Consider the following 27,181-nt stretch of genomic DNA (forward strand, 5'->3'; position numbering starts at 1 on the left):
AATAGTTTGAGTGATTTATTTAAACGGAATTCAAATGAAGGCACAATCTTTCCATCACTGTGGTTGCAGATATTTGCGAGATATATTTAAGAATTACAATCATGACACAAGAAATATCTGATTATTTTGATTAAAAATAAATAGAAACTGAAATTATAATGAAAAGCTACACAATGGATAAAGAGCCAATCATAGTGCTGAATGGTGCATTACAGAGCAGCTTGCGGAGCTATAACGCCTCTGCTACTGATGCTGTAATATAAAACCCACATGATAGACACAAATACCAGGATGAAATATCAAAAGAAGATCATAAAACACAACAAGTAAAAATAAAACAAAAGGGAAAAACAGTTTAAAGTAATGCACAAAAAACACTTAGCATTCATTGGGCAGCCACACGCCAACCACTCAGTAATAAAAACATAAATAGACATTAAAGTGACTATTTGAAATATAAAACAACCATGAAAGCCCACAACAACAGTTCTCTGTAACATTTCCTCTCAGTTTAGGTCAGGTTAGATCATGTACCAGAAATGCAGTCATGTACATGAAACATGAGGAATCTGATCATTTATTTCCCAGTACATACATGTTTTTTTAATCCTATAACATCCCTCATTATCTCCAGAGATGGTTTCAACAGCATTTTTATTTTTTGTTCTCTAACTATCCAGATTAACATCTTATAGTTAGTTAGCTAGTTTTAATTACCATAAAAAAATAAGAAAATGTGGGGAAAACATAAATGTATAAACAAACAAACTAATTAATTCATCTCATATGGAGACATGTAAAATTAAGTATTTTCATGTTGCAGGATGTCCTGAGAGTCCATTCTTCACTTTGAATTGGACACACTGACCAATGTGCCACAGCTGCTCAGTGAAATCTGCCCCCCCTGTCACTTTCATTTAGCAGAGACAAGCTGTGACAGAATTCAGTGCCAGGTCAAACTCTCTCTGTCTCTCTCTCTCTTGCTCTCTGTAAAGTGTTGCGTAATTTTCTGCTGCTTATTAAGCCAAGCCTAAATAAGTACTTTGTCCTATAATTCAAGTTTACCAAATAAAATGCCAACAGCAAACAGGAAATGGACATACCTCATAGTTGGAGGAAGTTGAAACTTGGGTACCCTGATCAGAATTGTAGGTCACAGCAAAACTTTTCCCAATAAAACCTCTGAAACGGTGACAATATAAAAATTATTAATAGTAATAGATTTAAGAAGAAGAAGAAGAACAAATAGATAAACAAGAATAGACTTAGAGAGATTTAAAGTATTCTTACTTGTTCTTCTCCAGGTGCAGAGTGTGGTTTTTCCCAGCAATACTAACAGAGTACTGAACTACATGGGTATTTCTTCATAAAATCACACAAAGTGAAGAAACAGTGTGTTTAGCTCAAGATGGGAACTTTTTAAAAGGTACTTGTTGGGTAGGATGTAAAGTTTGTTACCTTGTGTGCAGCAGCAACATCGTTTGGAAGAGGCATGCCCTGCAACCTCTGAGGTGTCGCTGTTTGGTACTTTATCACATGAGGCAAATTCTTCACATTACCGGCAATTACACCTATGAGTATCAGAGATGGTTTTTACAGATTTATAGTGGAAGAAAGGAAATAACGAAAAACAGAAATAAAGGAAAGAAGAAAAGAGGAAGGAAGGAAGAACAAAATAAAGGAAGAGAAAAGAAAGAAAGAGAGAAGAAAAAAAGAATAAAAGAAACAAAAGAATATAAGAAACAAAGAAAGGAATTTTGCTTACCACATGAGGAGATGAAAATCCATATAAAATAGCCAGAATGTGTCATGTTGCTCTGTTGGACGGACTCTGTCATTGTCAGCGTCCAAGCTCAGAGGAAACGTCTTCAGTTCTCCGCCCATTTGATATGTAATATCCTGGAAATTAGCATCTTCAACTGACCTCCCAGGTCAGCCTAAAGAACTGTGCCATTTTTCTTTTTTTTTCCCGAGTATCTTCTATTATTTTGATGCGAAAAAGTAAGCACAATTACCAACATGTTTTAGTTGCATTACAAAAACAGTCACATTAACAAACGAAGCATTCATACGGTCGTCAAAGTGGCCTCTCAATTATTTGATTATTCAGAATTTTTTTTTTATTTTATTTTTATTTTTTTTATTTTCGGGGCCAGTTTGAAACACAAAAGTTTCTTGGTTATAGCATTCAGTTGTTTAATACAGTCACATTCCTGAAATGCCTTGTTATTTTGTCGCCATCTTGTGGTGGAAAATCAAAACGCCTGACTGACGCAATGAAGGAAAATCATGATTGAAGAAAAAGCTAATAAATAAATAAATAAATAAACTGGTCATGAAACAAGATATTTCAGGAGGTCCACAAACCAGATGTAAATAGAGAAACAAAATAAGATTTTGTTTGTATCCTATTTATAATTGTGCCTTTGTGTTAAATTATGGATTCAGAGAAGCAGCAAAAACCACATGATGTTTTACGATGTTTTCGTTTTGTCTGGTGTTACAAAAGACATAACTTTCTAAAAGATAAGAAACAAAAGCTGACTGTTCTAGATTGTGGAAATTTAGGCAGCATTTCCACGTAACATTCATGTGACTGAATGAAAAGCAGTTTTGTTCCCAGTTCTGATATTAATTTGACCATCTTTAACGGTGTGAATCTGTGTTTTCAGTGGTGGATATTGTTAGGAACTACACAGCTGATTATGACAAAACTCTAATTTTCAACAAGATTCACCATAAACTGAACCAGTTCTGCAGCGTGCACACTCTGCAGGAGGTCTACATTGAGTTGTTTGGTAAGAAATTGGCTTTGCTTTAATGTAGTTTTTAGTTGTTGTTGTTTTTTTCTTCCTAACTCCTTCAAGTGGTATTGATTGCATGTTGACACAATTTGCCTTTTTGTGTCTCACAGATATTATAGATGAGAATCTGAAGACTGCATTACAGAAAGATCTTAATGCGATGGCACCTAGACTAACAATTCAGGTATTTAAAACAAAAAACGCTTTACTTGAACTGTGATTTCTTCATTTCTCTACTTCATGACACAAAGTTGGTAAATGATTAATCATTGAACTTTGACTATACTATAAAAATAATCAATTTTCTATCAGAGCATATTGTTTTTCTTTCCTCTTTACTTTCACTTGTTGGTTAAAGGCAGTCCGTGTTACCAAGCCAAAGATCCCAGAATCTATCAGGAGAAACTTTGAACTCATGTGAGTTTATAATAATTTAGTGCACATTTTTTTTTAGTAAATACTGTTATTTATTTTTAACTCATCCTCTCAGATGAATGATGGCAAAACACTTTCCAAAACATTTTTGTGTGTGTGCATGTACAGGGAGGCTGAAAAGACCCGCCTGTTAATAACAGCACAGACTCAGAAAGTGGTAGAAAAAGAAGCAGAGACCGAAAGGAAGAAAGCCATTATTGGTAAATCTGTTGTTTTACTGTAGATGAATCTGCTAATGTCTTGGTGCACAGTTAACTGTTTTCTTCCCTGTTTTACCCAACAGAGGCTCAAAAGGTTGCTCAAGTAGCAGAGATCCAGTACAAGCAGAAAGTCATGGAGAAAGAGACGGAGAAGAAGATTTCTGAAATAGAAGGTTAGCATCGCGTGATGAGATTCTCAGAAGTTTCTGTGACGTCTTCGATGGTTTTAAAACCGTTTCTCTGTTTTAGATACTTCAAAAAAAACAAAACTGATTCAATCATGCATATATTCCAATTGATGAGCTTTGCTTCACAATCATCTTAAAACTGATTATCCCTGATGCTTATGCACCTTTTTCTACTTTTTCCTTCCACTCAACTCTCCAGTCACATGCCTGCATACAGTCAGGGTTAGGCCTTAACATTCCTGTTAAAAAATAATAACAATAATAATTTTTTATTGATCTCAAGTATTATTCTACTGAGACTGAATTTTGCATTTTTATTAGTCATGAGCCATAATCATAAAAAATAATATATGCTTTAAATATATCATTATGTGTGAAGAAAATGTATATTTTCTATTTCTTTTTATCAAATTAAGTTTAATTTTTAATTAAATTAATTAATGAAAGACTTATTTGACTTGTCAATAAGCACAAAGCTGCTGTGCGGACAGGATTCAGTTTATACCATCTGACTGACAGAATATTTAAAGACTGAATATTATATTTGATAAATGAGGCCAGATGGCAATTTATAGAAAAAAGCCTTCACATCCTCTTCCTACCTTTTTTATCCTCTAGAAATGTAACGTTTTGATTACCCATAAAATTATCCTCCTCAGCTGAGTCAGATCCTGAACCTGTTATTAACTCCTCCCACGCTCTCAAGTTGTTCCAACACCTGTATTGGGTTTATTTTCAGCCATGTCGTGCTAAGAGACACGCTATTATTTTCATGAGATGATATGCATTAATAATAAGCTGTTTTTCTTCTAAATCATTGCAGCTGAAATTGACACCGGAATACCTGGAGCTCATGAAGTACCAGGCCATAGCGGCTAACAGTAAGATCTACTTTGGCCAGGACATTCCTAACATGTTTGTGGAGGGGACGAACGGCGCCACTAAACCCGTGCCCTCGCCTATTTTACCCAACGCTGAACCAGAACTGCCTAAAGCCAAGTAAAAGTCTCAGTGAGTCCACAGCTGAGCCTCTGCACAGGGCAGGACGACCTGATGCAAAGCGATCTTGTCACTGAACATGTGTTGCTTTGCCGCTAGTTTGGTGAACAGCACACTTCAGTCTTAAATCTACATGGCAAAGAGACAGAAAGCGAAAAGTAAGAGTTTGGGATACAGTGTGAGTCTTACTAGGAAAGAGAATGATGCCGTCTTTATGTCTAGGAAGGTGACAGAAAGTACTTACACCTGCTTTTTTTCCTTTTTTTATTTTTTATTTTTTAAATCAGTGCAGCGTTTAACTTTGATTTTGGAGCCATTTTCATTACACATGTGCAGCAGCTGTGATTTGTGATCGCCATGAGTTACTGGTTTTCCAACCTCTGGTTTAGCTACATTGAAACTTGACTGGTGACACTAATTAAGTTGATGGAGACGGTTTCTAAGTAATTAAAGTCATCTGTGCCATTTGTTTTCTTTTAACAAGTTAGTGGTTAGCTGTGCTCTCTTAATCCACGCCTGAGAACCAATTGATTAACATCTCATGTCCCATGCTGCTCATGGTGAAGTTTTGACACTTAGTCTGGTTGAATACAGATGTTTCAACATTAAAGATGCAATAAAAATAATCAGAGATCAGAGATCGTGAAGCTTTGTGGAGGAGAGTAGTGGATAAATCAGATTGTTGGCTGTTCGCTTTATTTTTATGGATGATTTTTTTTGTAATCTGTTGGTTTGCTGACTTTCTGTGACACTTACTGTGAAGGAAAAGGGACATAACTCATATTTTTTGTCTTATGAAACTAAATTAAGATGCTTAACAGGGAGTAAATCAGTAGAGGTGTGGGAATTTGTTTTGTCAGGATGTCGGCATGCTTGTTTGGTTTTGATTAACAGGGCTATGCATGTTTTATTTTCTTTTGTTGTTTTTTTAATTCAGATAAATAGAACCCATGACTTTCTCCTTATACAGCTTGTTCAGATATAATTAAATGTAAATTCTCAGGACGTTTTATTTTATTCTAATCATTGTTTGATTTATTATTGACCAACGCTTTGCTTTTACGTAAAAAAAAAGAAAAAGTAAAACAAAAAATTGTTTTCAAGCCTAAACTGAACGACTGATGGTGAATGTTTGATTGCACCTAACACCTTTTTGTATGCAGTCAACTCACAGTATCTGTCTATATTGTGAGGATAAGGTTTTGTTGAGGTTGAATTAATCGTGTAAATCTTCCAATTTTGTCATTGTTTACTTTTTCTACTCTTAAAACTTGACTGGAAACTTCTGATAATTTGCTGATGACTGTAATGTTGATGGGTTTTCAGGGTCTAATGGCAACACACAGCTCCTGATTAGTAATAAGCTGTTAAACATACAGTTGTGCTCAAAATATAAGCAGTGGGTTTAAAACGGAACGTTTTTAACCGTAACTTTGCTTTCCATTCATCGGAATTATTATTTTTGTTCTCGCTGGAATAATATTTAGTTGTTTATCACTGTTCCTAAGTGCTTCACATCTGTAGCATGGAGTCTACTTCTGGTTCCTTTGAACGCAGCTCGCAGTGGACACTACTAATGCTCGTTTACCTGACCTCTACGCTCTGCATTGCTTTGGTGATGGGTTCAAATGTTGATGCAAAAGGAGGGGTATGATTCACTTATGAAATTTATTTTTTTTGTTAATATTTTGTACAATCTGTGAAATTGAAACATTGTCTTGTTTTGCATTTTTATGCAAAAATGTTTTCCAGTTTTGACAATGTTCTTATGTAAAACATAAATAAATAATAAAACCTATTTTGGTACCTCTCCTGTCTGGTTTGATGTATGAGTGTGTGTGAGTTGGTTGATGGGTGGGTGGTCAGGGTGTAGTACTCCTCAGTGCCAGCAGATGGCGAGTTTACAGTGTGCTGAACAAAGACAGTCAGCCTTATACATGTTGCTTAAAAAAGGAAAGATTTAGCAAATAGAGGAAGTTGGTGAGAAACAGTCCAACTTCGGGTTTGCTGTATGAAAAATATGCAATTAATGGAAGGATGCAGAAGTTGAATATGATTGAGAAATAAACACTGAAACTTCATAACCTATTTTAAAATCAGAAGCACACATGGACAAAACCATGATTTATTCTATAATTGTTTTGTCCAATTTCTCTCGGTTCTGCATGTTGTCTGGATGGATTTTATGGTAAAATAAGTGACCAAGCCTGTAACATTAGCTGACTTCAATTTGTGTCATTGGCCAGTAAATCCTGTTTAAAACACTAAAAAGTCTTTATTTTGAGATCTTTAGTAGTTCTTCAAGCATTTTAAATGTTTGCAGATTCTTAGCTCCTTTTTGATCCTGTTTCATTTTCCTACATCAGCTTCTTTGGAATCTACTTATTGGTTTTAAATAGTTTGTTTCAAAGCTTTCACAGAGGCACAGTGCATTCCTATTACTTTAACTAAACCTGTAAAATACCAGAGATGAGAGTTTGATCATAAATTAGCATCTTACATCACAATTCTTTAAAAAGCTGTCAAATAACGGCTTGGTGAGCAGTGTGTCCCCACTAATTTGTGGAGGACAAAAAGCGAAGAACATGAGTATTAACAGTGTCCGACAGTCACGTTTTAAGGAGCTGCAAATAAAAACTGACTCATCCTTTAAAGTGTGGCGTTTGTGTTTTATTTTTTAAGCATCTGCACATTTGAGATGCATCAGGAGAGAAAAACAGCTTAGCCATAAATAATTTTCACAAAGACTAAATGGGACAAATCTCTGACTCATCTACGATAAAACACGAAGATAAAATATCCCTAGGTGTTACTGATTGCTGCTGCATTATCAAGAAAAAACTATGACCTTATGCAGTTTATGCACATATAAACCGCAAAAGGTTTAAATGTGCATAAACGGCTTACACACCTCTGTCAAAATGGGACGTTTATGTAATGTAACAAATGACACCAGAATAACTATTTTAGGACTTTTCCTTACTCTGAATGTGACATACACCCTGCGCAAGTTATCTGAAAAACAGATATAGAAAACTGATATGTCTGCAGGGCTCTGCAAATCAGAGAAAAATGTAAAAAGGCTGCAATGATCAGGTTGCATATGCATCCTTAAATGCTGCATTGAATCATCCTTTGATTTAACTTCACACACACACATAGTTGTGTTTTCATTGTGGGGACGATACATTGACTTCCATTCATTTTCTACAGCCTAACTTTGACCTTAACCTTCAACCTAACCATCACAGACCCATAAACCCGAGTCAAAAACCATTTCCCCTCATGGGCACCAAGAAAATGTCGCCACAAGGAGCAGTGGTCCTCACAACCCCACATTGTAGACAGAAATAGTCACATACGACTAACATACACACGTGACCACATATAAATATATGGTCACGTGTATGGAAGTCACATAAAAGCTTAAAAGATGAAATGTTATCAAAATCTTGCATCTTAGTGTACAATGTTTTATATCCACTGAAATTTAACTGTCACACTGTACACTTTACTGTGACTCATCATGTATAGATATATTTCATAAAACAGACATAAGTATTTTGAACAGCTTGATGAGTGATGGCTTCCTCTCGGGCCCTCTGGAGGTCTCTGGCATCCTTTAACAATCAAATCATGAGTTCTTGCTTCCTCAGGGATTGTGGTTAACTCTTGTTTGACCCCTATTTATTTTTTTCCTGAGAGAAATCCAGTCTGTAAGTGGAGTAAATATGAATAAACTTCCTTTTTGGTTCACTGCTCCACTGAAGGTTTGTTTGTTTGTCCGACAGGCTGTGCTAATTCATTTGGGTGGTCTACTTATTTGATATCCGTGTTTTTCTCTCAGGGCTGTGAGGGCTTGTTTCAGCTTCCTGTCTGACCTGTCACTTTTCTTTCCTTCCTTTTGTCCCAGTTCTACCCAAGTCATATCCTATAAGATACAACAAACCTTGGCACTTTCCAGCATGCCCATCCCCAGTTACATGAGGGTGGGGCCCCTCATCTCAGACCAAATCCGGCCCTGAGAAAGCAGTGTGATACCAGTGTGAATCATCCGCAGTAAACTGCACTTTCAATGGTTGCTCTGTTCTGCTGATTTTTCTCACATTCTTCTCCTGTGTGTGTTGTTGCTTTTTCCCAGGATCCCTCACTGATCGAGCTCCTTTTCTGTTTCTGTGATAATTATCAAAACATTACTCAAGACTGCTCTATAATTTACTTTTGTGTGTGTGGCTGATTCTTATCTAAGCCCCCTCCTTACTCTAAACCACTGTGAAAATGCATATGCCTTCTTTTGGGAAAATGATATCAATTCATACAAACCAAGAACTGAAACCTGGAAAACCTGATTAAAGCTACTAGTTCACCTTTTCTCAACCAGTCAAACTAACTGTAGCTACAATCTAAATTTGTCAGATTTAGAATATGACCTGGTAAGATTATTTTGTTTTGAAATGTTATTTAATCAAGATCAAATCCATCCTCCCAAAAAAATACAAACCTCTAAGTACATGTGTCTCTGGTGACATCAGATCAGAGATCTTCTGTGAATATCCATTTGTACATTTGTATTTTTCAAGTTTTTTTTGCTTTGTTTGTTTGTTAGTTTTTTGGGGGGGCATGTTTTGAATCAAATTCTCTGTTCAGACGTGTTTACTTGCTTTCTGTACAGTTGCAGCAACACCTTAGTAATATGTGAAAATACTTAATGGATTCTTTTAGAACATTTGGCAGATGATAAATACATATCATGTATTTATCGGTACATATTTGTATGTACTGCAACTTCAAAACTGCTTAAGTTCTCATAATATTTGCATAGAAAAGCGTAACATTACCCTTCCCTCACTCGTTTCTGCTCACCGATTGTCAGCTGGCTGTTAACAAAACTACTGCACTTTTCTTCACTTCTAAGAAAAAGCTGACTTAAAATATTTCTAGTCATGAAAGAATTATATTGTGGAAACTAAAGGAGCACAACTGATCACTTTTATGAAAATATCATTTTAAAATTGCAATTACCAAGCCACATGAGTGGCTGTATAAGCAGCACCTGCACGATTGTGAATCACAAAGCCAGCAATACTATTCAACCAGATATTATCAGCTTGTGATTCTGGTGTTCCTTACAGGGGTAACAATATTACCCCTGTATCAAGATGTTCCTTGATACACTAAGGTGTATCAAGTTGAGGGTGTTTATTCTCTTTTCTTGAGTCTGTATCAAAAACTTCAATGGTGTATATATGTTATATAATTTTATCAGTAGTGGGAATATTTTTTCTGTTTCTGTTGCAAATAAAAGCACTTCTATCATGATTTTCTTTATATTTTAAACTTTTGTATAGCTAGCATACAAAAAATTGCTATTTATTTTCTGTTTTTACTTCAGAACATAGGAGAATCTCCGACGGACCCTCGTGTGGTGTTTACTAATACTAGCAAATCAGACTGATTATTATAAGCTTTCTGTAATGACACTGATTCAAACACACACAAATCAGAACTAATAGTTATGTATTTAACTAACTATCTTACATAAATAGTTCAATGGTTTATCATGGTATGATATTTCATATTATACAGTGAAGCTCAGAAGCTAACAGGACTTTCCAGTATAATGTTAATTGGATAAAATCCATCAGAAAAAAAGATAAACCATATTTTTTAATTGAAAGAACCGCTTGTTTTTAGACTGCAGGGTGAGAAACACTTGACCATATTTGGTCATCTCTGATCATTGAACTGATTCATTCTGAAAGTTCATCACTGAAGTGTAAAAAGGACGTCAATAAGAATTGTGTTCTATCTTTGGATCATTTTCACACTTAGATACTGTTTTCTTGAAAATGTCAGTTTAATTAGAAAATGACTCATACAAACCTACAGCTGCAAATAGTTTGCTTTCCTGTCAAAGGTTCAAGAGCCGCTTGATCACACATCCAGGGGGAAATTACATAGAAACAAATTACTGCAAGACCTGTAATATGAAGATATTTTTTTAATTGCATTGTTGAATATGCACAAAAATGTACAGTTTTGAAAAAGTGATCCGACTCAGTTGCACATCCCTTAGATTGTATGTCTGATTTGCCTTTTTCTAATAACTGCACAATATTTCTGCTATAAATTGCTACACCTGAATTTCAACTGTGTCCTAAAGATATTCAAGATCAAATGAGACACAACATCATTCACATCTATCAATCTGGAAAAGATTGCTTTGACTCTTCATAATAAGGACCGCCATAAACAAATGGAGAAAACATAGAGAGTAGTGAACTTTCTGAAGACTGATCAGGAGCTCACGAAACAACACATAATTACATCTAAAGCACTGAAGGCCTTATTTGCCTGACTCAAGCTCAGTGTGCATAATTTAACGATAAGATAAAAACTGAAAAAATGGCTTTTATGGGAGATTCCCAAGGCCAAAACCACTGCTGACCAAGAAGAACAGGAAGGCCTGACTCAGTTTCTCAAAAAACATCTACATTTCCATGAAAAAGAACAGATGATACTTTCAATCAGAAAATCTTGAGGGAGAATGTCCAGCCATCAGTTTGTGACCTTTAGCTTAAGCAAATCAGTGGTATGCACAATGGTCCAAAGCTGATCAGAAAGTCTTAGTTTGAATGGCACAAAAACATTCAGACAAAATCAAAATGTAGGATTTGAAGTTGCCTAGTCAAAGTTCAGACTTAAATCTGGTGGAGATGCTGTGGCAAGACCATTTGGAAATTGGACCTTTCAGAGAAAATAGTTATTCTAATTGACCTTGAATTGAGTTTTCATGTCCAAAGCTCTCAATAATGCAGAATTAATGGGACTGCAGCAACATAATATGACTAATTGCCAATTACAAAAAAAGTTTTTGTATTTTAATTTTAGGACAACTAGTCAGATTATTTGGATATTTTTTTCTTTAAGAAATTACATAATTATTTGGAAACTTCATTTTGGATTTCCTAAGGTTGTGGTTGTCTCATACTGAATATTTTTTTTAAATGGTAATGGGAAGAAAAGGAATGAAAATAAAGAAATGTATAATAGGGCAAATGATTTTTGCATATATCTATTAACTTGTATATTTTCAAAATATAATTTATCAAAATTTAGAGCCAAAGGTGTTTAAAATAATATAGAATAAAACAAATGATGGTCATGCAGTTGTTCTTTATTAATTACATTTTAAAACAAATTAATTAACGTATTGATAATCCCTCATCTTCAGTATTTTTAGTATATATTCCAGAAAAAATAAAATTTAGTGACTGGGAGTTCCTTTTTAACCAGGTAGCAATAGTTTAGTTTTGTACACCTCTGGAAGACTTGTCAGATGTTCAATGCGCTTGTCCTTCAATTGAATGAGCTCCTCCAACTTGCTCACTTTCACCTGAAGGATCTAAATACAAGAAAACAGAGAGAGAGAAAAAGTGTCAATGTGGAGGTAGTTTAGCTAAAGAGGCCTGAACCAGAAGGAGAAATTGGAAATGTAGGTCATCATTCTGCTTGTTTTTTTTTTCCTTTATAAACAGATGTGGCAAAAGAAAAAAAAAGGTTTATATCCGCTGAGCCGGTGGTGACTCATGGACTGCTGCTGACACAGGGTGTGACACATCACACACACACACACACACACACACACACTTGTGCAGCAACATGAGCAAGCTTCCCCTCACAAAGAGCATTATAAAGGAAGATGGATGTTTTTGCAGATGTTTCACCAGTCAGCAGTTTGAATTGAAGTGAACTTGCATGAGTGTACCTTCAGAATATCCTGAAGTTCCTGGATCTGAAGTTCTTTTTCCAGTATGACTTGCCGCAATGTTAAAAGGCTCATCTCTGGGAAAAACATCAGTTGCTGCGGTTTCCTTTGTGATATAAAAATGAGCAAGTCAAACGGTGCTTTATCCTAATTGTCATCACAAGTAGAGCAACTGATTTTTTGAAAACAAAAACTTTTAGGTTCAATTCAAAGTGTTTTCCCATACTGTGTTGGCTCAGTAATCTTCATCTTTGCCAGTTGAGCCACAATTCCTGCTTCGGCCTGTTGAATTTCTACATCTAACAAAATAAACACACAACAAAAGCAAAGAAACCTTAAGAGATTCAATCTAACAAATCTGGTGAGCATAATAACTGAAAGTAAAGAGGTTAGCAAATAAATGAGGAATACAAAAGGAAACAGACAATGTCAGATAAGAGGACAGAGAGAGAAAATCTGTCTTTCAGTCAACAGTGCTGAGCTCTCACTGCTTGATAAGGACCATCTGGATGTTAGGAGTTGATAAAGAGACCCGAGCTCCCCTTGCTGATAGAGGATGGGTGCAGATGAAGGTGGAAAACGAGAGAGTATTAAAGGGAGGGGGCAGTGGTCTGAGGTCAGCTTCACAGAGTGAGCTTACTGGGGCAAACGATGTGTAGGAAACGGAAGAGACGCATATCCCCAATTCACACCATCGTGCTGTGGCGTTTTCTAATCAGACTTTGGTCTGGTGTCTTCAAAGGAGGCAGCTGCTATATGAGGGGGGCTGTCAGGACGACCAGTGATCTCAGGATTGGCAAGACAATAGATTTAAAAATCACGATAGAGCTAGAAACAGCAGTGATGGAAGTTGGTAAAGAGTTTGTAGAAACACAGAAAGGCCATTTGAAAAACGGATTGTACTGATTGGTCAGCTCAACATAAAAACCTCTTAAAATGTATATTTTTCTTAATCTTGATTTTTTGTTTTCATATCTATAATTTTAAAATCATGTTTCCCTTCTCTTTCCATATTTTTCATTAATCCCAGATTTTTTTCTAGGAAATGTTTTTTTTGTTTCAAAACTTTTTCTTACTTTATTTCACAAGGTGGTATGTGATCACTAGTGACAACAGACTAGTGGGGACCTGTTTGTTTTATCAGAATATTAAGCTGAGTGGTTTTATTTGAATTGTCATTTAAAATAAAGACACTAGAAATCCACAGTGTGTTTAGTTTTTATACTGGGAGTTTTCCATTTTATGACCTAGTGGGTCATAATATGGTCTTTTTTACATATTTTATTTCCACTTAAGTTCATAAAATAACATTCTAACAATTTTAGCAAAAGGAGCAGATAAAATATATATTATTCTGAATATTTATATTTAAAAAATGTCTTGTTAGTTTAACACCTGTAAAACAAGATTTTAAGCCTGAGTTGGACTCCAAATAATATTATTCTCTACTTGACATATTTTTAAAAGAAAATTTGCTTATTTTCAAATTCATTTATCCACATCATTTGTAAAGAGTAAACACTGCTCGCAACGATCATAGCTTTGTTTGCAGTTGTAAAGTTTGCATTTATTGACTTGTTCAGCCATTTGGTCAACTTCCATTGTTTTTACAAGAGCTCTATAAATAAACTTTGAGTTAAGCTGAGTATAGCACCACATTAGAAAGTCTAAAATTACACTTTTCAGACCAAAAAGACAAAAATAGAAACATTTTGGGCATTGTCATCTAACATTTTCCACAACATACCCCATTAAAGTTTTAAATCCTGCATATATGGCATTCAGGAAGTCAGCAGAGTCATCACACTTTGCTTGAAATCAGCACATTAGCTTGTGTAATTACATTTTTGTCATCAACCTTATGATAGTTTTGTAATTTTTCTTCATCACTGTCTTGTGATGAATTGCTCCCTTGAAAACCACATTAATGATGCAATAGAAGAATTAAGATAGTACCTGAAAACAGATTCTCCTGTCTCCGAGAGTAATGCTATGTAGGAAGGAGATAAAAAAAAAATAGACCACAAAAATTTATATTCGCTTCCACATTAAAGTTTTTGACAAAATGTGACTTAAAGTTTTTATGTGCAAATACAAACCTGTGTCCTTGTTGCTTGTGCCAGTTTATTCTCTATCTTCTCCTTGAGGAGCAACAGCACTGGCAGTATCACATTAGGAGTGCTTGAAACAATCTTCTCCACCATGTCCTCTGAGACATAAAAGTCCAGCTTGGAAAACACCCTCCTGACCATACAGAGAAACATATGTTTCTACTACAGAAAAAGTAAGTCGAAAGCAAACGGCATGCAATTTACTAATGAGCCCACATGGACAGCTATGTTTACAGTAGGGGCTCATAAATTTGTTCTTGGCTGTGTGTAACTCCAGTTACCAGGATGTGGGTGAGGGAGTGCATGTTGGTGTTTTCTGATGACTTGATGAAAAGGCCCAGAAAAAAGATTTAGCTTAACATTTGCATTGCATAGAAAACCAGTCCACTACCTGAAGACCAGTCTTTCTGTCTTTTTTATAATTTGTAAAAATAAGTAAAACTTGTCTGCAACAGACTGGCGACCTGTCCAGGGTGAACCCCGCCTCTTGCCCTGAACGTTATCTGGAGATTGGCACCAGCATCTCCCGACCCCACTAGGTAAAAGGGTGTAAGAAAATGGATGGATAGATGGAGGTAAAACTTGTTTTTTCACTTTTGAAGACATTTCTATCAGCTCTAATAAAACATTTTTTAAATTTTATATTCATGCTTAATGTTTTGGATTTGATCAGAGTGGCAATGAACAATTTAATCTATGATCAATAAATTCCGGCTTCATATACATGACAAAGCCCCATTTGTTTTAGCCAGTGGCTAAGTGAACTTGAACTTTAGCCAGTGGCTAAAACAAATGCCTTAACAAACTTAACATATGTTAAGTTGTCTCCTTAACAAGGAGACAACTTAACATTTCTACTATGGACAGTGAGAAAAATGGAAAGGATTTAAAACAAAACCAAAAACAAACAAAAAAAAACATGGTTGACTTTTTTTTTTGTTTTGTATTGTTTTGCTTTTTTGTTTTGTTTTAAATTACTAGTTGTTTGGAAAAACCTTTTTTGTCCTGCAATGACAAGCCTGAAGCTGCTGGATATTCTAAAAGCTAATGGGACACTATAACTGTGTGCTTTGGTTAGTATGGGAAGATTTTGCTTTTCAGCATCAAACACACCATAAATGTTTCAACATAACAAGAATAAATGATGGGTAATCTATGGTGCTGAGGGCCAATTGTTCTGTGAACCTTGTCACTGTGAATAGAACAATAAACATGGAAACATCAGTTTTTAATACTAATCTTGAGGTCATTACTAATAAACTAAAACTTACTATTATTGGGTATTTTTACAATATAATGATCCAAGATTATTATTATTATTATTATTATTATTATTATTAATATATATATATATATATATTTTTTTTTTTTAACATATTTTATTTTAGTCATACCTTCACCGGGACCCTGACAGAAGAACACCAGAAATAATTCCCATGAATCAGATGTAATAAAATACAAAGCTGCGGATCGTCTTACTTGTTGAGAAGGTTCCAGTTGTTGCGTTTCTGCTGCGTCTTGCAGGAAGTAATATAGTTGTGAACGTCAACAATCCTTGGCAAATAATGCTTAACAATCTCCGCAACCATCACTGCAGGAGGGTCCAGCATGTAGATACACAGAGTACCCAAGTAAATAAAAACACAAACTGACATATACAAACTGAGTAAACAATCGACTAGCAGTTACAGACACAAGACAAGATCTACCTCCATCACTGAAGTCCCTGCTGATGTTCTTTTTGGACCTGGAGAAAGGTATTTTATCTATCCAGGTAAGCGTTTCCCGCTCTTCCTTCTCACTAAGTAAACGATCCATTCCCAGAACCATACACATCTCTGAGCGTAAAACAATTTGCTCGTTAGCTGTCTGCTATCGTGTTTGTTTTAGAGGTTGCTAGGTAACCACTTTTGACCCCAAACAAATGGCTTCTGAATGAAAACACGAAGGAATAAATAGTTTGAGTGATTTATTTAAACGGAATACAAATGAAGGCACAATCTTTCCATCACTGTGGTTGCAGATATTTGCGAGATATATTTAAGAATTACAATCATGACGCAAGATACATCTGTTAATTTTGATTTAAAAAAAAAAAAAAAAGAACCTGAAATTATAATGAAAAGCTACACAATGGATAAAGAGCCAATCATAGTGCTGAATGGTGCATTACAGAGCAGCTTGTGGAGCTATAACGCCTCTGCTACTGATGCTGTAATATAAAACCCACATGATAGACACAAATACCAGGATGAAATATCAAAAGAAGATCATAAAACACAAGTAAAAATAAAACAAAAGGGAAAAACAATTTAAAGTAATGCACAAAAAACACTTAGCATTCATTGGGTAGCCACACGACAACTACTCTCAGTAATAAAAACATAAATAGACATTAAAGTGACCATTTGAAATATAAAACAACCATAAAAGTCCACAAACAGAATCAAAAGTACAAAAAAATTACATAAATGACCAATAAATTGGTTAACAGTGGGCCAAATCAAACCATTCCTTAAAAATATAAAACATAAAAAAAGAAAAAAAGAAGAAAAAAGATATGTAAAAATTAAACACAAAATGATGTAAACTTCTGCTTGATGTAAAATCTGCCAGAGGAGTTTTGACAGGTTTTATTGTTCTCTTTAGCCAGCGTGTCTCTCTGATTCATATTATTATTTAAATAAAGTATAAAAGTACCAGAACCAAATTAGAAATAACTACGAATTTAGTACTCCAGAGATTGTTTACATCCTTTGTAACATTTCCTCTCAGTTTAGATCATGTACCAGAAATGCAGTCATGTACATGAAACATGAGGAATCTGATCATTTATTTCCCTGTACAGACATGTTTTTTTTTTATCTTATAAAAAAAAAACATGCAACCATCTCCAGAGATAGTTGCCACAGTATTTAGATTTTTTGTTACCTAACTATGCAGATTAACATCTTATCCAAGCTTCTGAAAACAGAATATGTGCAACCATGCTTAGGAAATCTAGTCTCATCCAAGGTATGTGTAAACAAAGACATTGATAGTGCAGGCGACTTACAAAAGCTGGGAAAAACCCAACAGAGTGAATAATTTCCCTATAATACAAAATCTGTCATCATCATAGCAGCAGCGCCATTTGTCATCCATTAAGCACTTAAGATAAGTTTTGTCAAACATTGCTCCAGGTACACCAGTTGAAGACTGGCATGAGCAGGACGCAGATAACAGGTCATCAACGGGTGACTGTAACATTCCTGGTTTCATTACAGATCTCCCTGTGGGTCTTTTTCCCAAATGTAAAACAGATGAACGTCTCCAAAGAGGATCTCAGCATCTCTGCCAGAGAATGTCAGTATTTACAACAGTGTGAATTATTCCCACTGTCATCTCGGCCTGCTGGGGGGCATCAACGGAGCTCTCCTACCAAGCTGGAAAAAAAAAAACATGAATAAACAGTTAACACACTCAGTTTAGATAAACGGCCTTCAGTCTTCTTTATCCAAACATGTTCTCCTGTTTAATTCACAGAGCAGCAGTCCCAGTTATTAAGCCCCGGGACGACTCCAACAGTGAGCTGCTGCTTATTCATTACACTGCTATGCTGGGGCAATGCCAAAAGCCACAGATCTCTGTATAAACGTGAATGCCTTTTATAACATGTAGGGATGTCGGGATGGCAATAGCAGCTATGTCAGAGGTTGGAAAGTCTTAATCACTCTGTCTGCTTTGTGATTACATACCAGCTGAGAATGTGGCAGGGCAGACTGGACTGGAGAGGGCTTCGGCTTCAGCGGAGGCATTGGAGGTTTTGGCTTCATGTTCTTAGCGGCAGAATATTAATTATTAAAACAAAATACAACAATGAAATTCATGAATGTAAATAAGAGGACTTGCAACATCACTTACTGGTTTTGATGCAAGCGGGGGTAGTGGTCTAGAAGGTGGCAGGGGCTTATTCTGTCAAAAACAACAACAAAAGACAACCTCAGGAAACTGAAACTATTGTCACACTCATTTTTGTGGGCAATCAGTATATTTGGCAATTAATACTTCAAAATGCTATTGTGTTGATTCACCTCAGAATAAATTGGCAAGTTTGAAACATTTGGTGGCTGCATAAATGTCCTTGCAACCTATAAAAGAAACATTCATTTAACTCTTGCAACACCAGAGGGGCAGAAAATATAAATTGTCATACATCACAACAATCATGGCTTTACAGTTTTAACTTGCACCAAACTTGGTAAAACTAAAATTTACCAAAAAACTCACTAGAAAGTCAAGATATGAGAGAAAAGTTAAAGCACCAGCACAATCATGGCTTTACAGTTTTTAAGGTATTTAAATAAAAAAATTAAACAAGTGTCTATCATTATCTAGTTCATTTTATTTAAAACAGAAAAGCATTAAATATTTGCAAAAATCTAACATTCTAATAGTTTCAGTAGCAATAACGATATATACAATATTTGTTTACTATTTTGATTTGTTAGGTTGCAGAACATAATATTGAATTTTATCAGATTGATTTTCATATATATTTCTCTATGAATAGAGATTAACAAGGATAATTTTCATGTGACGTGGCTGAATATGACTTTTATTCTTAATTGGTGCAAGTTAAGCAACCTGGCTTGAACTAAATATGAATTAAATATACATAGTGTGAAACTTTTCTTCCTTTTTTGTTATTCTGCTCTCTGTAAATTAACACTAAAAGTGAATAAGGGGCTAATATGAGCTCGCAAATTATTTGGGTTATTTGTCTAGGTGGTGTGCAGATTAACACACGTTTCTTATATTTTTCCAACTTTTTAAAATCAGAGTTACTTTAAAAAGAATGAAACATAATGCTGTTATTTTAGTTTCTGCAACATGCTCACCATCTCAATTAAAGGGCTTTAAGCAGCAGGAATGACATATAATTTTAGCCATTTGGCGTATCTTGGTGCAGAAACCTGGCCCATGACTGTAATTGACAAAATACAAAAGAGCAAAAAGAGAAACTCGATTACCTGATGAACCTTTGATAAATGAGATGCAACTGGCTCCTTCTCTGGAGGCTGAAAATTGAAGAAAATTAGAGAAGAAAAAGAAGTAAAACCATTATTATGTTTCCCTTTGGCCTCAGTTGGCAGCCTTAAATTTGTACCCATAACCACTAATGGTAATATTCAGTGTGATGTATCATAGACGATGTAAGTTAAAACACATGCAGTCTCGGGGTGTAACTGCAGCTGGGTGTTGAGGCTTTGGGCTTACCGCTGGTGCTGCCCTACAGGGCTTCAGAGCTCCAGTCTGTGGTTTGACAGCAGCGGAGAACAGAGGTTTACAGGGCTGAGAAACAGACGACTCCACAAATGTAGGCTGGCTGATGTGAGTGGACCCGAGGCGAGAGCTGCCTCTCCTGGTGCTTGACTGAAACACTGGGTTGGATTGTCCTGAGGTCACAGGAAGAAACCTATAAAGAAAACACAAATTAGATCAAATTAAAGACATAAGTGTTAAGTAAAGCTAACTTAAAGAGGTAAACTGCTGTCTCACCTTTTTGTCGGTGTCCTTTTTCTGATGAAGCACGTCAGACTCCCAATAAGAATGACCAGCAGGAGAATTAAGCCAACGATCACTGATACAATGACAATGGCCAGGCCTGACTCTAGACACATGCACACACACACACACAAATACACAACCGGTTATGATGGCGTATGAGAAACAACATACATCATCTGTCCTGGAGACAAAAATTCAAAGTAATGTCATTTGTGTGGACTAATGGGGGAAATTGAATTAATTCACCGTTTGTTTTTGCTCATGAGGACAGACAAACTGTTTTAGAGTCTATGAATATTAAATCATGTAAGAAACAGTCATGTGTAAATCAGAGTCCTAAAAAGGTCAAGCATTTAAAGAGGCAAATTCACATGGGATAGAAAAACATAATAACAATACCTTCAGTCAGCTCTGACTGCTGTACAGCACAGAAAGGCGGAGCCCAGCCTGGATCGCAGTGACATTTACTCTCATGGTTGCATACCTATCAGAGATCCCACTGTTAGCTGCATAACTATGCTCTCACAGGACTTTAGAGAGAGTAATACCTCGTCGATGTATTAAGGCAGGAGCCAAAAGGCATTTTTAGCATGCATAGCTTTATATTTTTACAACAAAGATCAACTATCCAAGAAACATGGGTGAGCTTCGTGGAAAGACACACAGGCAGATCTGAATCTTAGATTTAAAGGAAAGTTCACCAGCAGAGAATCTTTTCATTTATAAAATGCAAACATCATAAGTCTTATTATAAGATGTCTATTTATATGTGGATCCAAAGAGTTTGAGGGTTGTGTCTTGGGAACACCAGTTAGATCGCTGTAGTGCAGTTAAACCCTCAGGAAGTAAATACTGACTGGTTCTGTGGAGAAAACTGAGACTTTCATAATAACTCCAAGGCGCCATAATATTAAGTTTTTACGAGAAATGGCTGGCATTCATGTGCAACAGAGAGACAATGCTGGTCAGAATTGTAATTCAAATTGCAACGACTAATATAACTGCTGCCAGAAGGTTTTACCATGCATTGCTTTTAAATTCCTACGTAGGGTGCCACTTTGTTAAAAATCCCAACTACTGCAATCAAAAAACAGTGCCCACTCCCCTTCCCTGAAATAATCGCTACATAAACCATAAAGAGCAGGGTTGGATCTGCAGGCTTTGCTTTCACTTTGTTTGTAAGAGTGGCCACTGCACTGTACACTGACACCGGAGTTACAAAGGAAAGCCTGGGAAAATGACAGATGGCGTAGCACTGTGGTTTATGACCTTGACAGTTTTACATAGGCACTCACCCCATGGTTGTTACATTTGGACGAGCAGTCATTTGTTCCATATGCTTTAATGCTTTTGATATCTTCACATTTTTGATTGTAGCATACCTGATAGAAACATTACAAAGACATTAGGTCCCATGGGTTTGTAATGACAGGGATTTTGGTTACTTTAACCGTAAAAACTATTATCTCACCATATTGTTGCCACACTTGGTACCAGTGGGTACCATGCCCAGATCGGAGGGGTAGTTGTCCTCAGGGTTCATGGTTGCCTCATTGCAATTTATTATGTTTCCTACTGTGTAAAGGGACTTCCTGGATGTTATGGGAAAGTCCCATCCTCCAGAACAGAAAAGCTTTCCACAAGATTGATCTCTGAAACCACAATAAATACTCAAAAAAAAGATTGCATAAAACATTTTCTTCAATGTGGCTTTTAGTTACATACCGACTGGAACATTTTTGATTGAACAGTGTCCTTCTGCAGGTTCCATACTGAAAGAAGCAAGCATCTACGGCAACTACAGCATCTAAACAGATCCATGAAAATGCAGACAGTAAGGGAAGTGTTAAAATACTGAGACAAAAGAACTCATTAAACAAACTAATAGTTAGAAGTATTTCACCTGGTCCCCAAAGTCTCTTGCAGTGATCTTGCCGAGATGGACACTGCCCGTTGTAGCAGTATCCTCTTCCACGGTTGCACTGCTGGCCGTTTTGGGTGAACGCATCAGTGGGACAGGCAGCAGAAAGGCCCGTGCAGTATTCTGCCAGGTCACAGTCCCCAGCTTTTGGGCGGCAGATGCTGCCTGTCGGCTTCAGCTGTAGTGCGGACAGAAACACAGATGGTGATATACTGACTAGTCAAATACATCCACTCACACAAAACCTGCCAGACAGAATAGTCATTCTGTGTCTAGATATACAGTTACATAATTAGCATCAGTCTGACTCCTCATCTAGCGAGTAGTAGGCTCAGTGAGTAGTACTTACTTGGCATTTGTGGCAGCACTGTCCTTCTGCACACTGAGCTCCTACATTCAGCTTGCAGGTTGTTGCGTTGCAGCAAGGATTCTTGCATTGCTGTCAAGACAAAAACTGCAAATCAGCTTCCTGTGTGTGCTTTCATGCAAAACGCTAACGTCTACCTTTTGAGCGTGAACAAACCTCCACAGTGCCACAGTCACACTCCTCTCCAGGCTCTAAGAAGGCATTTCCACATACTGGGCCTCCGTAGATGCGATCGGTGGAAGGAATATTGAGCAGACAAGCAGGATTGATCTCCTCCAGGAACCTGCTGAGCTGATGTTGACTGCAGCTGCTGAACTGCTTGGGATACACGAGGCTATGGAAAGAGAAATTAAATCTAAAAATCAATAGAAAAACTTTATTTCCACACTAAAGTATTGAAGATAGAGGGTGTAAAGTGAAACTAGCTTTACCTGCTTAAATTTTCATTTACTTCAAAAAATTCACTATGTTGACTTGAATTATCACATAAAATCCCATTTGAAAAAGTTAAGGGGACATGAATTATTTTTGCTAGGTTTGTTTGAGCTTACCCAACACTTTCAGCCATGATGCAGCCTTTCTTTGATACCTGAGAGCCGCAGACACAGTTCTCTGTATCATGGGACAAACCTAGATTGTGACCCATCTCATGTGCTATGGTGGAGGCCACTCCAATTGAATTGGTGTTATGATCCTGTGAGGATAAATACATTTTGGTATGTAGCACTGATACCATAGAATTCTTTAATCACTTAATTTTCAACATTTTCACAAAATTAATTATTTTTCAGCACATCATAATTTATTACCTCATTGACAGCTCCAGAGTTCGAGGTGCACATTGCATTAGTGTTAGCTAATCCGACAGTGGAGCCCTCAAAGTCCACACCCCTGATCGAAGAAGAGGGGAGGGGGTACATTTAGGTAAACAGTCTAGCAGTGCGAACATCAGTTCTTTTTACTGGAATTTTCAATTCATAGCATCTTACGTGATGAACTGTGCGTTGTCGTGTTTGGTCCTTGGCAGGAGGTGCCGCTGACGCCACTCCAGAAATCGACCAAGAGTGACCTCGGGGTTGGTGCTGACCTCGATCTCATCTTTGTATGACCACACATGCAGGCCGACCAACATCACCCGAACACCCACGGAGTGATACAACTGCAACAACAGAGTAGAATCTGCAGTGGTCCGGAAATCATCGTGAGTTTGGGTGAATGTGAACGTGTGTCCAAACACCTAATGCAACGAGTTGCAGAAGTAACAGAAAGTCGCTGCTGAGGGGATATGTGTGAATATTTTCAACTTGGGTGTGAAGACTCGCAGTTAATGGTAGTGAGAGAACTTTTACTTCTAGTTATATTTTAGTTATTAATTAATAAAATATGAGAACAGTTTCCTGCACGTTTTCCCAAACTAAAAGTAGAGATATGTAAAAGACCAAAAATTGTTATCTTTCTGTTTGAAGCTACACTGAAACAAACTTACCTTGTCCACATGGTTTGCTACTTCAAGCACTCTGGCCTCCACTGCCTTCGTGCTACCAAACTTCTTGTACTAGAAGAAGAATTCAAACACGTTTTGCAAACAACTATCTCCTTCCATATTTTCTCTAGTAGAAATCTGTAATATTGAGTTAAAGAATAAAATTAGTCAAACCTCTGTATTGTCCACCACTACTGCCAGTTCCACAGTCCTTGGTTTGCCTTTATGGTCTTTGGTCTGGGCTCTGCTTTTCTAAGTGACATAAAACATAGAAGACATGAACAAAACAATGATAATTGTAATAATTTTTACATTTAATTGCTTAAGTTACTTATTTTTTATTTTTTCCCCCCAGATTTATAGTTAATGAAACAACAGACTCTTGGTGCAAATGCAGAAAAAGCCATAAGTTTTTTTGTTTTTTTTGTCAGATTTCTGTGATCTTCGTAAAATGTAGGATAATTTTCTGGTTTCAGATGATTTTATCTGCATGTGTTTTATTGAATGTTACTTGTACAAAAAATTTTTTATGCGCTTGAAAGATGCACAATGTCTGAAACTGTCTGCACCATGAATTATTAGCTGTGTAAATCCACATAATCTGTGAATGTGTCCGTGCGGCGTCCTCACCAGACTGCCAAGCTGGAATAGTCCAGACGGACGAGCTCCATGGTCATAGAAAGTGGTTGTGTTTCCATGGAAACAGGAGCTCCTCTTCCTCCTCAGGTGTTTGTAGTTGTAAACGGCATGCAGATCGTCGTCACTGTGAGCTCCATCCTGCTGTCCCGTCGTCTCACCAGGCAGGGGTTCAATGAGGTACATCTGGTCTTGGAGAGCAATGAACCCTCTGTAGATGAGAGCAAGAAGGATGAAGTACTGTAAATCTAACTTGTCATGACTAAAATAATGCAATGTGACTGCCATTGCTTAGATTTTTACTCTTCTATAGGCTTGGGCCTAATGAGATCCCAGAAAAAGTACTCTATCTGTGTTTACAGAGCACAGAGTGCTGCAGACTTGCCCCCCCCCCCTCCCCCTCTGTTGCTGTGTGCTGCTGATTAGCTAGCTAATAGAAGACTATTACTTTTTCTCCTCCATTCAGAAAAGACCAACTCAGTTGTTTGCAAATAATTATGGTTATAAGAGTTAAAGTGCAGAAACTGAAGGAATCCCACTCATTATATTTATTAAAGTATTTATGACAAAAGAAAAAACATTAGAAGCTGTTTTTTTCAACCTTTTAAACAAAAAATAAAATAAAAAAGTTTATATTTTATCTCTATTTTTTTGTTATTGTGTGCCCATATCTAGTTTTCATTTGCATAAAATAAACAAAAAAATGGGTGTAGGGGGGAGAACATAAATACTTAAACTAATTAATTAATCTCATATGGAGACATGTCTTGAGAGTCCATTCTTCACGTTGAATTGGACACACTGACCAATGTGCCACAGCTGTACAGTGAAATCTGCCCCTCCTTAAGCAGACATCTGGTGCTGCTAAGATCTAAGAACAACATTTTACTTACTTCATTCCTGAGCACAACCCAATGCTGGCAGAGGAGTCCTCCACTCCTACAACATGTCCATGGTAGTAGCAGTGGACCTAAAAATTAATTGAGTTCCTATTAATGTTGAAGAATTATGAAATTTTCTAAAGAATAAACTCTGCTAGAAAATGTGATGTTATTCCATGTGAATGAGGTAAGACAGGAAATGTACAAATATGTCAGTTCCTTTTCTGAAAAAAAATTCCCTTCCTCACAATGCGGAACTTTGATGATGAGAAATGTATACGTCATCTGATTTCTTTGTAATAATAAAGGTGATTGTGATAGAAGGTTTGGGATGTACAGACCAGTGTGGCCTAGAATTGTAAGAACAGTCAAGGATCTGCCTTTGATAAAAAGGCTTTCTCTTATATTTAGCAGAGACAAGCTGTGACAGAATTCAGTGCCAGGCCAAACTCTGTCTCTCCCTCTCTCTCATTCTCTTTTTCTCTGTCTCTCTCTTGCTCTCTGTAAAGTGTTGCATAATTTTCTGCTGCTTATTAAGCCAAGCCAAAATAAGTACTTTGTCCTATAATTCAAGTTTACCAAATAAAATGCCAACAGGAAATGGACATACCTCATGGTTGGAGGAAGTTGAAACTTGGGTACCCTGATCAGAATTGTAGGTCACAGCAAAACTTTTCCCAACAAGACCTCTGAAAAGGTGACAATATAAAAAATATTAATAGTAATAGATTTAAGAAGAAGAACAAATAAATAAACAAGAATAGACTTAGAGAGATTTAAAGTATTCTTACTTGTTCTTCTCCAGGTGCAGTGTGTGGTTTTTCCCAGCAATACTAACAGAGTACTGAACTACATCTGGGTATTTCTTCATAAAATCACACAAAGTGAAGAAACAGTGTGTTTAGCTCAAGATGGGAACTTTTTAAAAGGTACTTGTTGGGTAGGATGTAAAGTTTGTTACCTTGTGTGCAGCAGCAACATCGTTTGGAAGAGGCATGCCCTGCAACCTCTGAGGTGTCGCTGTTTGGTACTTTATCACATGAGGCAAATTCTTCACATTACCGGCAATTATACCTATGAGTATCAGAGATGGTTTTTACAGATTTATAGTGGAAGAAAGGAAAGAACGAAAAACAGAAATAAAGGAAAGAAGAAAAGAGGAAGGAAGGAAGAACAAAATAAGGGAAGAGAAAAGAAAGAAAGAGAGAAGAAAAAAAAGAATAAAAGAAACAAAAGAATATAAGAAACAAAGAAAGAAATTTTGCTTACCACATGAGGAGATAAAAATCCATATAAAATAGCCAGAATGTGTCATGTTGCTCTGTTGGACGGACTCTGTCATTGTCAGCGTCCAAGCTCAGAGGAAACGTCTTCAGTTCTCCGCCCATTTGATATGTAATATCCTGGAAATTAACATCTTAAACTGACCTCCCAGGTCAGCCAAAAGAACTGTGCCATTTTTCTTTTTTTTACGAGTATCTTTTATTATTTTGATGCGAAAAAGTAAGCACAATTACCAACATGTTTTAGTTGCATTACAGAAACAGTCACATTAACAAACGAAGCATTCATACGGTCGTCAAAGTGGCCTCTCAATTATTTGATTATTCAGAATTTTTATCTTATTTTATTTCATTATTTTTTTCGTTTTCGGGGCCAGTTTGAACACAAAAGTTTCTTATTTATAGCATTCAGTTGTTTAATACAGTCACATTCCTGAAATGCCTTGTTATTTTGTCGCCATCTTGTGGTGGAAAATCCAAACGCCTGACTGACGCAATGAAGGAAAATTATGCTTGAAGAAAAAGCTAATAAATAAATAAATAAATAAACTGGTC

The 27,181-nt window shown here is 36.4% G+C and overlaps 3 protein-coding genes across 4 annotated transcripts; 1 reads left to right on the forward strand and 2 right to left on the reverse strand.

Annotated features, from left to right (window-relative positions):
- Window positions 1-27,044, reverse strand: adam8a (ADAM metallopeptidase domain 8a). Of its 2 annotated transcripts, XR_004337864.1 has the most exons (26): window positions 26,613-27,044; window positions 26,305-26,417; window positions 26,135-26,208; window positions 25,954-26,032; window positions 25,356-25,432; window positions 24,457-24,673; window positions 24,001-24,078; window positions 23,830-23,898; window positions 23,333-23,502; window positions 23,153-23,234; window positions 22,895-23,037; window positions 22,500-22,677; window positions 22,326-22,415; window positions 21,959-22,154; window positions 21,781-21,862; window positions 21,527-21,707; window positions 21,351-21,437; window positions 20,455-20,539; window positions 20,047-20,158; window positions 19,765-19,963; window positions 19,518-19,565; window positions 18,579-18,635; window positions 18,409-18,459; window positions 18,243-18,323; window positions 16,613-17,930; window positions 1-147 (listed from the first exon to the last, which is right to left on the reverse strand). XR_004337864.1 is itself a non-coding variant. In XM_032553495.1 (25 exons), exons 1-25 carry the CDS (start codon window positions 26,683-26,685, stop codon window positions 17,886-17,888), a joined length of 2,667 nt encoding a protein of 888 aa, XP_032409386.1. In that variant the 5' UTR covers window positions 26,686-27,044; the 3' UTR covers window positions 16,460-17,885. The 2 variants fall into 2 exon arrangements, 1 of the variants encoding a protein (XP_032409386.1); XM_032553495.1 differs by lacking the exon at window positions 1-147 and having other exon boundaries at window positions 16,460-17,930.
- On the forward strand, window positions 2,651-6,402 carry LOC116713363 (erlin-1-like; the record flags this gene model as incomplete). The annotated part of the gene is made up of 6 exons (XM_032553507.1): window positions 2,651-2,798; window positions 2,915-2,988; window positions 3,163-3,221; window positions 3,348-3,439; window positions 3,523-3,612; window positions 4,451-6,402. Coding segments are annotated over 6 exons (519 nt in total), but the record flags the coding sequence as incomplete, so codon positions are not given.
- Window positions 11,786-16,441, reverse strand: LOC116713360 (sperm flagellar protein 1-like). The gene is made up of 7 exons (XM_032553504.1): window positions 16,215-16,441; window positions 15,985-16,096; window positions 14,494-14,638; window positions 14,351-14,384; window positions 12,621-12,693; window positions 12,395-12,500; window positions 11,786-12,031 (listed from the first exon to the last, which is right to left on the reverse strand). The coding sequence occupies exons 1-7, from the start codon at window positions 16,339-16,341 to the stop codon at window positions 11,915-11,917; spliced, it is 714 nt and encodes a 237-aa protein (XP_032409395.1). The 5' UTR covers window positions 16,342-16,441; the 3' UTR covers window positions 11,786-11,914.
- Window positions 27,045-27,181: the final 137 nt, after the last annotated feature.

The sequence above is a fragment of the Xiphophorus hellerii genome, chromosome 22 (assembly GCF_003331165.1).
Source record: "Xiphophorus hellerii strain 12219 chromosome 22, Xiphophorus_hellerii-4.1, whole genome shotgun sequence".
NCBI classification, from domain to species: Eukaryota; Metazoa; Chordata; class Actinopteri; order Cyprinodontiformes; family Poeciliidae; genus Xiphophorus; species Xiphophorus hellerii.

Excerpts from the sequence above, each read along its gene's own strand:
- adam8a (XM_032553495.1), bottom strand. The coding sequence starts at position 26,685 with ATGACAGAGTCCGTCCAACAGAGCAACATGACACATTCTGGCTATTTT. Across the intron at positions 23,038-23,152 it reads ACTCTGGAGCTGTCAATGAG|GATCATAACACCAATTCAAT; the intron begins GTAATAAATTAT and ends TTATCCTCACAG. Across the intron at positions 21,863-21,958 it reads CAAGAGACTTTGGGGACCAG|ATGCTGTAGTTGCCGTAGAT; the intron begins GTGAAATACTTC and ends GGATCTGTTTAG.
- LOC116713360 (XM_032553504.1), bottom strand. The coding sequence starts at position 16,341 with ATGTGTATGGTTCTGGGAATGGATCGTTTACTTAGTGAGAAGGAAGAG. Across the intron at positions 12,694-14,350 it reads ACAGGAGAATCTGTTTTCAG|ATGTAGAAATTCAACAGGCC; the intron begins GTACTATCTTAA and ends TTATTTTGTTAG. Across the intron at positions 12,501-12,620 it reads AAGATTACTGAGCCAACACA|GAAACCGCAGCAACTGATGT; the intron begins GTATGGGAAAAC and ends TATATCACAAAG.